At 36.6% G+C, this 12824-nt stretch overlaps 1 protein-coding gene across 1 annotated transcript; it reads left to right on the forward strand.

The window, feature by feature from the left end:
* The first annotated feature begins 3756 nt into the window (after positions 1-3756).
* LOC126694868 (uncharacterized) lies at positions 3757-5176 on the forward strand. The gene has a single exon (XM_050391387.1). The coding sequence runs from the start codon at positions 4842-4844 to the stop codon at positions 5106-5108; it is 267 nt and encodes an 88-aa protein (XP_050247344.1). The 5' UTR covers positions 3757-4841; the 3' UTR covers positions 5109-5176.
* The last annotated feature ends 7648 nt before the right edge of the window (positions 5177-12824 follow it).

The following is a 12824-nucleotide window of genomic DNA, read 5'->3' on the forward strand; positions in this document are numbered from 1 at the left end:
ACAGTTGAATGTTTGCTTGAATACCCAATTGAACTTGATTATGTAACAGATGTCTTTGCTTTGCACAAATCTCCAATCTGTGACTAACTCCCTTGCATGGATCCTCGTACGTGACTGACTCCCGCAACTTGATTGATTATTGTTGGCTGCAAAGTTTTGTACTTCATAAACGATGAAGACCAAGAAGCACTTGGTTACAAAACCCCAAGGCATACAAATGCTGTAACTTCACACAGAGTATATGAGTTCTAGGTCATTGTTTCCTTACTTGATGACTTTTAAAATAAGTCTTATATATGACTAGGGTTGTAGAGAGAGAAACCCTAATCATTTAAGTCATCATGGGCTGAATTTTAGATCTGAGAATTATGAAATCATAATTCTTGATAAATGAGCTTGTGTTGAGCTTCTTCATTAATCTTCGATAGCAGTTAGTGTCAAGCTTTAATGAAACCATAGTTTTAAAAACTGGAACAGACAAAGAATCGGAAAAAGGGACTGATTATCGATTTTATGGTCTGACCGGGGTCAAATCGATGGTCAAATTGATGATGTCATAATTAATATAATTTAAATATTTAAATAATTTTTTTTATGAATTTTGAATTTTAATAACTTATTTTAAGAAAATATAGAATATAATTTTTTTTTCTTTTTTTGCATACTTCCTTTTTTTTTTTTTTCTAGTCAGTAATTATTGACAAAAAGGGAATAATCTACTATTAAGGTTTCATATATTTATTTTTATAAATAATAGTCTAACTTTAACTATTTATCTATTAAAATAGAAATTAAAAAAAACCCCCCAAAGTCAGGTGACTAGATAACTCACTAACTTACCATTTATTATGACCAATCCACTTTCCCACCATCTCACTCCTAGCCACACACCTATAACCTTCTTTAATGATTTTTTTTTACTGTCAGGAACTTTTATTTTTTCAATTCTCAGTGTTTTGACCTCTAGTACCTCCATCCATCCCCCCCCCCCTCTCTCTCTCTCTCTCTCTCTCTCTCTCTCTCTCTCTCTCTCTCTCTTTGTGGAAGTTAGATCTCCATCAGATCCTCTCATTTTGTCTCACTGAAGAGTTGTGGATACCTCATACTAGTCCAAGACGTTGGTTTCAACACCAAGCATGAGCATTCAATAATTTTCTCACTCTTTCAAGCCTAGCAGATCTGAGAAAAAAGAAGATATTTTTAGTAAAAAATCTGTCCTTACCCACTTAGACCGGTTGATCTAAGAAAAAATAAGATTTTTCTGCAAAATAAAACTCCATTTCAGATCTCTTTCATCAATTTTACAAAATCGATTCAACCATTCCGATTTCCAGTTTTCCCAGTTGAACTGATGGTTACCGGTTAAATCCGATTTTTCTTACATTTTCAGTTTTTAAGCATAACCAAACCGGATTACTGTTCTATTCTCAGTTGAATTGGTCGATCTAGTCCCTTTTTTAAAACTATGAATGAAACACATTTTTTTCACTTATTTCTTGGATCAAACTTTATGTCTTTAATGATACCACTTGATATGTTTGAACAATAGATTTCTTGATATGTTAAATTCAACTTAGATCTACCAAATTACAAGTAAAGTGCGTTTTGTCAAAGAATTTGCCAAATACATTGAAAATATGACCCTAACATTCATAAGTGAAAATGTTCTTTCCATATTTGCAATAGAAATTGGGAGAGTAGGTACTAATACAACCACTTTGAAAATATATTAATAATTTATTGATTTTTGATTCACTAGTAGCTATTGGCATGATTTAAAAAGTACTTAATTTTTTTTTTTTTTTTTGAATTGCAGATGTCGAACTACACTATGCTCATAATGGTGAAGTTTTATTTTCAACTCTAGTTTTTTTTCATAATTTATGAACTCTTGCAAATAAAACTTGTTAACTGACAAAAAAAAAAAAAAAAAAAAATCAATTCTAATAAGATTCATGTGCCTCTCTAGAATTCAAAGTTAAGAATAAGCAATTAAGCAATTCTACCACATGTTTACTAAACCATTGATTTAAATATTTTAATTGAGAATTTACTACAACATAAAAAAATATAATAAATAATATTACACAATTATAAAGTCATGTTACTCATATAGGAGAAAAACAAGTACTAAACCATCCTTTGGATGGAGTTAGGTAGCACATCAACACCTGGGGGGGGGGGGGGGGGGGGATCTAAGAATAGCACCTCTATTGGGTTGCATCTAAGGAGCATACGAGCCCAACAGATAGGCCTTAGGATGGGAGATATGAAGAGGGGCTTGGACAAGGGCCCATAACAGCCTGAGGAAGTGCCTCAAATGTGGACCTCCTAAGGTGAACGAGAGGGACCCGCCCTTGGCTGGCAGCATTAGGGATGGCAATTTCTACCCGACCCACGAGTGCCCGGCCCGGTTTGACCCTAATGGACCAGGTTGTACCTGGTCCGATTAAAAATAGGGTCGGGTTTGGGTTTAAAAAAAAACCCGAAGCGGGCCCGAGTCGGGTCTTGGTTTTACAAAAACCCGGCCCAAACCCGGACCCGATTAAATATATATATATATATAGTTACTAAAATATCCTCTTATATATATATTGTTAAAACCCTAAAATACCTTACCCTCACAATCTCTTCAGACTTCAGCCGCTTCTCATCTCTTTCTCTTCAACTCACTCTCCTCTCCCACTCTCACTCACTCTCCTCTCATGTCTTATGTCGTCAGCCACCAACTGTCAGCCATACCTCTCTCATGCTCTCAGCCTCTCGGTCTCACTTTCTTTGCCGAAGAAGACGAATACGAAAATCTAAGATTCTTGTCGTAAAGCCTCTGTGATCTCACCCACGAAGACGAAGACGAAAACGAAGAGTCGAAGACGAAGATGAACAACCACAGTGATTTATAGCAATGGTTTTTGATGTTCTTCTTCCATTTTTTCTTTATTTGATTATTGGGTTTAGGGATTTAGATTTTGTTGTTAAGATTTGATGTTCCTTGCATGTACTTGTTTTAGATTTTGATTTCAAATGCATTTGGTTTCTGTGAATAGTTTGATTTCAAATGTATTTGGTTTCTGTGAATAAGAAATTTGAATGGTTATGGTGGATTTGATTTGAGATTCATTTGGATTTGTTGTTTGTGCTGCACTGCTGTGATTTTTTTCTTAGGAAAACAATTTTTTTTAATTGATTGGGCCACTGTTAGGGGCTGAAGATTGGGCCCTAAAGTGGCCTGACTGGGCGGGTTTGGGCCCTGGTAAAAATATCCGTTTAATAAACGGGCCGGGTCCAAGCCATAGGCCCTAGCCCGCGGGTTGGGTATGGGTATGGAAAAACCTGGCCTGAACCCAACCCATTGCCATTCCTAGGCAGCATGAACTGAGGGAAGCAACAGTAGCCAATATGGGTGGAGAGAGGGTGGGAAACTTCCTAAGTACCCATCACCTTTGCATTGCAGAATGCCTTGCACCCATAATATCATCTGTATTAACGGTTGAATGACACTTAAATAATGTCAAGACAGCCAGTAGTTCACTGAGCACTTCCTCCAATGATGGGATGAGACAAATATCTAAAGAAGATCAACTACTCTTAATAAAAAGGAAACCATTAAAAAAGGAGGGGGGATCCCAGTGAATAGGGAACAAATCCCTCTATCGCACTACCTCGTTGTACCGGTATTATTATTTTACTATTAGGTTAACTAGGCTCTATAAATGAGCCCCATTTCCACAATATTATTCACTCTCTTAGCAATATATTAGGTCATATGTTTTAGCTTAGCTTCAACATTTAACTTTTATGAGAGTTTAGAAATAAAGGATGTTATATCATTTTCCTCTTAGTGTTCTTGCCTTACCTTCGCCTTTGTTTCACCTCGACTTCACCTTATGTTTATGTTGCATTGTCGTCGTCGTCTCTCTCTCTCTCTCTCTCTCTGTACCTTAACCGACAACTTGCTCATGCTACAACCTGTGCATGCCTCAATGGCTCAACCGCTCAAGCTAAGCTGCTGACACCTTGAACCACAATTTCTTATTCTTCTTCTATCTTTTCTCTAATCTCCAACATCCAACCAAGTGAAGTACTGACTCTTTCTTTCTTTTGGGTTGTGTTTGGTTTGACGGAAAATATTTTTCGATTGTAAATTCATTTTAGGCCAAACTATTTTTCTAAAAAGAAAATATTTTCAAGTTTTTGTTCCTGTTTTTCTTAAACTAAGCGTCCACACCTCTCGGATTGGCTGGGCTTTAGCACACAAGCATCGGATGAGTCTAGTGTCCTTGTAATAGTTTTTTCCATCCCCTGTTCTGTCTATGTTGGAACAGAGTAATACTTTTTGTTTGTATACTGTTTGGTTATATCAATACAATTCCTATCTTTTATCTCAAAAAACTCTACCCATGAAAAATTAACCCAAGTGTGGGTTGGATTCGATTAGATCGAAATTTATCGAATTGGTGGGATAAGGTTAAAACTTGAAAGCAAGCCCCTTTAAGCCTTCTTCATAATAAAACAAATAATAGCAACCCCACCTATTATTTCTTTATCCATTAGTCCCACTTGTGTCTTAGTTGGTTCCTACTCTATTATTTTGTCACTTCTGAGTGACTATGAGCTAAGCAAATGGTTTTGGAGTCCAAATACCAGGGCTTTCTCCGAAACTGCTGGCAAAACAATCTTAGTTTTGCACTCCATTTCATCTCCCCACTCACTTCACACGTTATATAAGATCCCATCCTCACATCGGACACCACAAAACACAACCAAAAATCTCTTTTACATCTTCCTAACATTTCAATTTCAATTTGTTTCAGTTCCAATTTAAAGCAAGAAAGAAAAGAATGTGTGCAACAAACAGAGCTTCTTTGATAGTGGCAGCAAGTATTGGTGCGGTGGAGGCCTTGAAAGACCAAGGGATTTGCCGATGGAATTATCCTCTAAGGTCACTTCAACAGCATGCCAAGAACAATATCAGATCATACTATCAGGCCAAGAAACTTGCAGTTCAGTCTTCTTCGGCTATATCTAGTAAAGTGAATCATGAGAAGCTCAAGCAGTCTGAAGAGTCTTTGAGAAAAGTCATGTACTTGAGTTGTTGGGGTCCTTAGATCCCCCCTACACTTCTTGTAAATATATTGCCAATTTTGAATGATAATATAAATTAGTTCATCCCAAATTGTTCTCTTTCATCCCTACCAATTTCATTTTACTCATGGTTGATTTTGGACACCAGTATGAGTATTTTTAGTATTCATATAAATTTTATTTAGAAATTTAGAATATCAGTTTCTAGAAGATCTCTTGTACGTGTTCAAAATGTTTCTTTGAAGTGCAATTTCCTTGCCTGTAACCGTGGGGGAAATGTGTAAGCAAGAAACGTTGAAGGGGATTTTGTGAAGCTATGGAAGGATTGTTAAAAGATATTATGAGCCAAAAGGTGGGACTGTTCCCTCTTGGGTCATACTATTTATTGTGATTAATATAATTTAAAAGATAGTTTATAGTTTATAAATTTGACTATATATATATTATGATCAATAGTCTTTGAATTTTTTATTTTATTTTATTACTTTTTGGTGGAGATATGGCTTGGTCTTTATGAAAAATGTTTTTAGCTACACCACTATAGGGCTGTGTATGGGTTAAATTTGGTTGGGTTTGTAGTACTTTTCAACCCATCCTTGCCACCTTGGGTTGGAAAATCCCCAATCTAGCTCTAACCATCATAGTTTCAAAACCAATTCAAAAAATGTTTCCAAATTTTCTCTCCTTTTGCTAGGAGCGTTTCCTCTCACTGAAGGTGAGATTATCTCTACTGCCTAGTAGTTTTCTTTACCCCACCATGATGAGACTTCCATATGGTTAGGTTTGGGGTTCCGCACTGTTTACTTTGTTTATTCTGTCATTTCTTACTTGTAATGTCCACTGTTAATTCACGGTTAATTTCTGCTAGTTATCTTTCCACTGTAAATTGCTCCTAGTTTTCTTGCTCTTGTCCATTGTTAATTCCTTCTAATTTTCTTGTTTATCTTTTCACTGTGAATTCCCTCTTCTTGTCTCGTTCTTTTGTTTCTCTAGTTATTCTTTTCTTTGTTACCGCCCTTTATTGTTCTTCACAATCTTGTGTCTTTTCTAAGTCCATCATGGACTCGGATTTCGTTGAACGTCTACAAATGTTTAATTTGACGGAGGAAGAAGGTGAGGCTATTACTGTCCATTCAGATCATCGTGAGAATTCTTGAGGAATGGTCTCTCATTCTCATTGGTCGTTTCAACACAGCAAAACCCATCAACCTTCAGGCGGCAAAAAATCTTTTAAGGGGTGTATTGAAATTTGGTCAACACTTGAAGATTACTGATGTGGGAGAGGGGCTTATTCAGTTCAAATTCTCTTTGGAAAGCCAACTAGTATGGGTTATGAATAATGGTCCATGGAGTTTTGATAACCACCTCTTACTACTCCGGCGATGGGAAAAGGGGGTGATGGCTTTCTCTGTTAATTTCTTACACATTCCTATATGGGTGCAAGTATGGGGACTTCCTTTCGATCTTATAAATGAAGAGACGGGTAAAGATATCGGTAGTGGAATTGGTCGAGTTGTTGCTGTTGACTGCAAGGCCATAACATTTGACCAAGCCTGTTTCCTCCGAATCCAGGTTGAGATGCCTTTGGATAAACCAATCCAGAGAGGTGCACTAGTCATTAGTCCAGAGGGGGATCGAGTATGGGTTGCCTTTCGGTATGAACGCCTTTTGGGGCTCTACTTCAATTGTGGACTTTTAGGACATGAATCAAAGGCTTGCATGAAGGAAAAGATCAGGGATGGTAGAGATAGTCCGTATGGTGATTGGCTAAGAGCAGGTTATCGTAAACCGAATGTTAATAATAATAGAAACAGACCACCTAGCCCACTAAGGAGAAACATGGAGGAGAATGATGGCAACCAATATACCAATTCGTCGCCACAACCACCTCATAATTCAGAACCAGGGACCTCACAAGATAACACTGATGACCATGCAACGGTTATAGAGAATATTGAACAACATGTTACTGCTTTCACGTGTATGTGCAAGATTGAAGCCCAATTTCCTAATCCATCGGATGGTAGTTTTTTAAACCGTGATACCATGGATTTAAATTGTGAAAGTGGGATAGAGAAGGACCCCGAAATTATTGGAGATAGCCTGATTAGTGTACCTATCTTGTATGAGAAGCAGAGTTTGGATGAAAATATGCCTCCTGCTAGTGAAGCCCTTGATGAGTTGGAATTAAACTCCCTGTCACGTGATAAACAACAACAAGGTAAGCCACAAATACATAAGTGGAGAAAAATTAAAAATCCTAAGGTTACATCTAAGGTAGAAACGAAGCATGCTACCAGTGGGGTGGGAAATAAGCGTAGAAAAAATTTGGAACCCAATGAAGACAAGAAACGTGCAAAGGTTTGGAATGATTCTTCAACATGCACAACGGCGGAGGCTGAGATTCAGCTCCACTAAGCACAATGAATATCTTAAGCTAAAACTGTCGGGGGCTTGAGAACCTCTGTGCAGTCACTGTTCTCTCATTTAGTGAGGGAAAAAGCTCACAAAATTTTGTTTCTCATGGAAACAAAACAAATAGTAGATGAGATGAGAAGAATTCAAGCTAAACTACAGTATCAATTGATGCTTGCAGTCCCATGTATTCGGAGAGCCAGTGGTTTAGCCATGTTATGGAAGCAAGAAGTTGATCTACATGTTCAGACATATTCCCTCAATCATATTGATGCACATGTTATGATTGATCCGAATTCACCATGGAGAATTACTAGCTTTTATGGCAAACTGGAGGAACATCGTAACATGAATCTTGGGGATATTTAAGAAATCTGCATTGTAGAAGTTCATTACCATGGCTACATATTGGTGATTATAATGAGATTTTAACCTCTGCTGAGAAACAAGGGAGAATACCAAAGCCAAACCGATTAATGGAGAAATCCAGGACTGTTTTATTGCATTGTGGCTTAGTTGATCTTGGCTTCTATGGGAATATATTCACATGGAGGAATGGATGTCCAGGAGAAGCTTTTGTTCAAGGGAGGCTAGATATAGCATGTGCTATAATCGAATGGAAGGCTTTGTTTCCACACAACAAGGTTATGCACCTTTAAGCATCATATTCTGACCATGACTCAATAATGCTCACAACCAGTGTTGATACACAACGGACACGCAGGAAAATATACCCAAGAGATTTGAAGAAAAGTGGGCAACGCATCCAGAATGCGAGGGAATTATTCATGAAGCTTGGAATGGTGCAATAACCACAGGTAGCCCAATGTACAGATTATTTGAAAAAATTAAAAAGTGTTGTGTGTCTTTGGTGGGATGGAGTAGACAATTGGGAAACTCGAAGATAAAGATAGAAGAGAAAAAATTGGAGTTAGAGAATCTTACATTGATGAATAATGCAGATAATCTTGAAGTGATCCAAAAAGTGAAGGATGAGATAAATGCTTTATTATTACAGGAGGAATTATTTTGGAGGTAGAGATCTAGATCAATTTGTTTACCTACAAGGAATAAGAACACAAAGTATTTTCATCAACCAAACACTACTTCAACCATATACACTTGATAAGGTAAAGCGAGCTCTTTTTCACATGCACCCATCCAAATCACCCGGGCCAAATGGTATGTCTCCATTCTTTTTCCAAAAATATTAGCACATTGTAGGCAATGATGTAATTGATGCAATGTTGTCTATTTTGAATTCAGGTCATATGCTCCATAAGATGAATTACACTAATACCCAAGAAGGATGATCCAAAAAATGTCTTTGACTATCGACCTATCAGTTTAGGCAATGTTGTATCTAGAATTGTCTCAAAAGTCTTAGCCAATCGGCTAAAACTTATCTTGCCCAATGTAAAATCAGACTCACAAAGTGCTTTTGTTCCTAACTGGTTAATAACTGATAATATTACTATAGCATTTGAAGTATTACACAGGATGAGGAATAAAAGAAAAGGGAAGATGGGTAGATGGAAATTAAACTGGATATCAGAAAGGTGTATGATCGGGTTGAATGGGAATTCTTAAGACATATTATGCTTTAATTGGGTATTGATGCTCAATGGGTGCAATTAGCAATGGAAACAGTGACTACTACTTCTTATTCTGTGATTGTTAATGGAGAGCCTAAGGGATTTGTTACCCCTTCTAGGGGTATAAGGCAAGGAGATCCACTATCCCCATACTTGTTCCTTTTATGTGCAAAAGGACTCTCATCTTTGATTCAGAAGGCAGTGGCATCATAGAGCATTCATGGAATTTTATCATGTACAAATAGCTTTTTGCAGATGATAGCTTTATTTTTTTGTCAAGCTACTATGGAAGAATGTCATCATCTAATGCATTTTCTTGAGTGCTATGAGATGGCATTAGGCTAAGCTATTAATAGACAGAAGGCTTCTATCTTTTTTAGCAAAAACACAAGATTGGAGGTAAAACAGGATATACAAGCTTTGTTGGGTGAAAGAATTATGGAGGAATGTGAAAATATCTTGGTTTGCCAATGGTTGGGGGAAAATCAAAGGTAAATACTTTTAAAGATCTACGGGAAAAAATTACTAATAGAGTACTGGGGTGGAAGGAGAAATATATTTTTAAAGCGGGGTGAGAGATCCTAATCAAAACGGTAGCTCAAGCCATTCCTACCTACTTTATGGGTATTTTTAAAATCCCAAGGGCTTTATGTGATACCATTAATTCTATAGTGGTTAAATATTGGTGGGGTCAATCAAATGATGAAAAGAAAATTCATTAGATCAATTGGAAAAAACTTTGTACTAGAAAGGATAGAGGTGGTATGGGGTTTAGAGATATACAAGCTATTAATATGGCTATGTTAGCCAAACAAGCTGGGAGGTTGATTCCTAATACTCATTCTCTATTCTATCGAGTATATAAATCAAGATATTTTCCAAATTGTTCCTTTATGGATGCAGAGGTTGGCAGCAATCCTTCATATGTGTGGAGAAGTCTTCTAGGAGCTAGAGATCTAATTAAGGAAGGTTCAAAGTGGCAGGTTGGGGATGGAACATATATTAATGTTTCAACTCATAAATGGTTGACACATAAACTAATTTTTTTGGGAGAAGTTCAGCCTAATTTTTTGGTGAAGGACTTGATTCATTATGCCACTGGACAATGGGATAGGGACAAGGTGTTTGATCTTTTTGCTCATAAGACACGCATGGAAATTCTACAGCTGCCACTGTCAAGGCTGTCCTCACGAGATAAACTAGTTTGGAAGGAAAATAGGTCTCAAAGCTTCTCTATTAAAACAACATATCAGGTTGCACTTCGTATGGGGCAGCAGCAACGAGTTAAGCATTCTGGTTTAATGGCAGAATGTAAAATTTGGGGGAAGTTGTGGAGCTTAAATGTACCGCCTAAAGTAAGAATGTTTGTATGGAAGGCATGTTCAAATGTTTTGCCGACTCAGGATAATCTGTATCGCTGGAAGATTAACATTGATCCAAGATGTGAATTCTCTTGCCAACACTTGGAGTCCGCTACCCACTTGCTTTGGGAATGTCCTGTTGCACAAAATGTATGGGCCCTTTGCAGAGGAAAGCTTCAAAATGTTCAAATGATGCTCAAGATATATTCATGCTTTTTAGGTGGTTGATGGACAAACTTTCTAAACAGGAGTTGGAACGATGGACGGTGACAGCTTGGGCAATTTGGAATGCTCGAAATAAATATAATTTTGAACATATCCAAATTCAACCCAAGTCCATTCTTGATGGAGCACTTGGTTTTTTGCAGGAGTATCAACATTTGGTAGCTGCTCAATCAAGCAATTGAATGTGATTTGATAGTTTTTGCTTATCTGATGTGTTTCTACATAGTGTTATTTTTCTGCTTAATTATTTGTTTCTGCAAAAACTATTTTGTTTTTCTGCATATTTGTTGCTTCTGCAGTGTAGGTCCTGTAATGTTGTAATAGTTGTTTGACTCCTCTGCTTGTTTTATAGGTTTCTATGTATTGTTTTTGAATTCTGCAGAAGTTGTTTTTGCATAATTCTACATTATTGTTCTGCTGTTAGCAGAGGGTCAAATACCCCTGTTTGTCTATGTAATGTTCTGATGTAATGGTGTGGTCTATGCAGAAATAGTTTGTTGACCTGCATAATTGTTTTGCGATTAGCAGAGGGTCAAAGGTCAAGGTTCCCCTGTTTTGTTTGTAGGGTTCTTATGTACTCTTTGCATATTTTTTCAAATAAAATTTCTATCTTTGTCTCAAAAAAAAAAACAAAAAAAAAAACAAACAAACAAACTCAATCCAACCTGTAATGATTAACTTGATTAGGGTCTTGGGTTTGTGCAATTTTATCAAGCAAAATTTAAATTGAGCTTTCATTCAAGTATTTAGACCAAGGAAGTCAATTCCGTACCGTACTGGTCAGTGCACCGATACAGGTACACCTCTTGTTTCGTACCCAAAAAAATATCGGCCGTATCGGCGAAATCCGGCTGTTTCGGCCAATAAAGATGTTTTGGACTGGTACAAACAAGAAGAAAAAAGAAAAAGAAAAGGAAGAAGAAGATGAGAAAAAGTGAGAAAGGGAGAGAAAGAGGTAGAGCAAGTGAAGGCTGAAGCTGTGAGAGAGAAATAATTTATTGCTTTACTCTGTGTTTGAAAAACTGGGGAAGACGAAGTGTAGTAGAGACTGAAAAGTGAGAAAAAGGAGATAGAGATTGAGAAGCATACGTTGAGACTGAAAAATGAGAAGAATGAGTTGAAGACAGAGAAGCATATGTTGGGAAGAAGAAAAGCTAATTAAAAACTAGAAGAAATTATCACTTACCAGGTTTAGATTGCTTGGGAAATGTGACAGTGGGTATGAGTTGTCTCTTTATTTGTTTTAATTATTTTCAAATTTAAAAGACAAGTCTTTTCTCATCATTTGTTTAAATTATTTTTAAACTTAAGAAGCCAGGTCTAAGACTTGACTTGAAGGGCTAGTGATTAGTGACGTGCTCACTGCTCACTAAGATTTTATATCTAATGAGTTGTGAACTTCAGATATTCTTTATATATTATCTTGAAGGACTTATTTACATGAAAGTATTATATAAAATAGCCGTAAACCCGAAATGGTACACCGTTATTGATCGGTATCTGAAATATATCGTACCGCTAGCTCAACCGGTACAATTTCCGGTACGGTATTGATTTCCTTGATTTAGACCTAGGTTTACAAATTTACATAGTTTACATAGATGGTTGCAATTTCAGCAGTTTATCTCAAACAACAAAATGAATCAAACAAACAAATTTAATCTAGGTTTCAAAATCCTAAAAAAAAAAATTTTTAAAAATTGCTTCAAAAAAATTCTTAAAAAATTAAGCTAACACTTTTAAAATACCTATAATTTTCAAACTATTAATAACATGGGTTGGTTGGGTTGGGACGCATAGGTTAAAAATTTGTCAATTAGAACTCGAACTAAGACGAGGTTTTTTTAAAAAAAAAAAAAAAAAAGAAAAGACCAACTCATGAAAGACCAATTCACTGTATCGGGTCGGATTGGATTGAAAAAAAAATTAGATTCGTCACAATAATTTTCACACCCTTGAGTAAATTTGCCACTCTCCTTACTTTGGACCCACCATGACTCAAAGAAATAAGATAAGATATGATTTTTTTGGTGTGCATACTATTAGACCCACTGGGGATGCGCATTAAACAAATGCTATCAACCCCACCTATCTTTTCTTTATCCATTTAGTCACGCTCACACGTCTATAATTTGGTTTCTTA

This window comes from Quercus robur, chromosome 8, assembly GCF_932294415.1.
Source record: "Quercus robur chromosome 8, dhQueRobu3.1, whole genome shotgun sequence".
In the NCBI taxonomy this organism is placed as follows: Eukaryota; Viridiplantae; Streptophyta; class Magnoliopsida; order Fagales; family Fagaceae; genus Quercus; species Quercus robur.

What these genes read in the sequence shown, in the direction of transcription:
- LOC126694868 (XM_050391387.1), top strand. Translation starts at nt 4,842, where the DNA reads ATGTGTGCAACAAACAGAGCTTCTTTGATAGTGGCAGCAAGTATTGGT.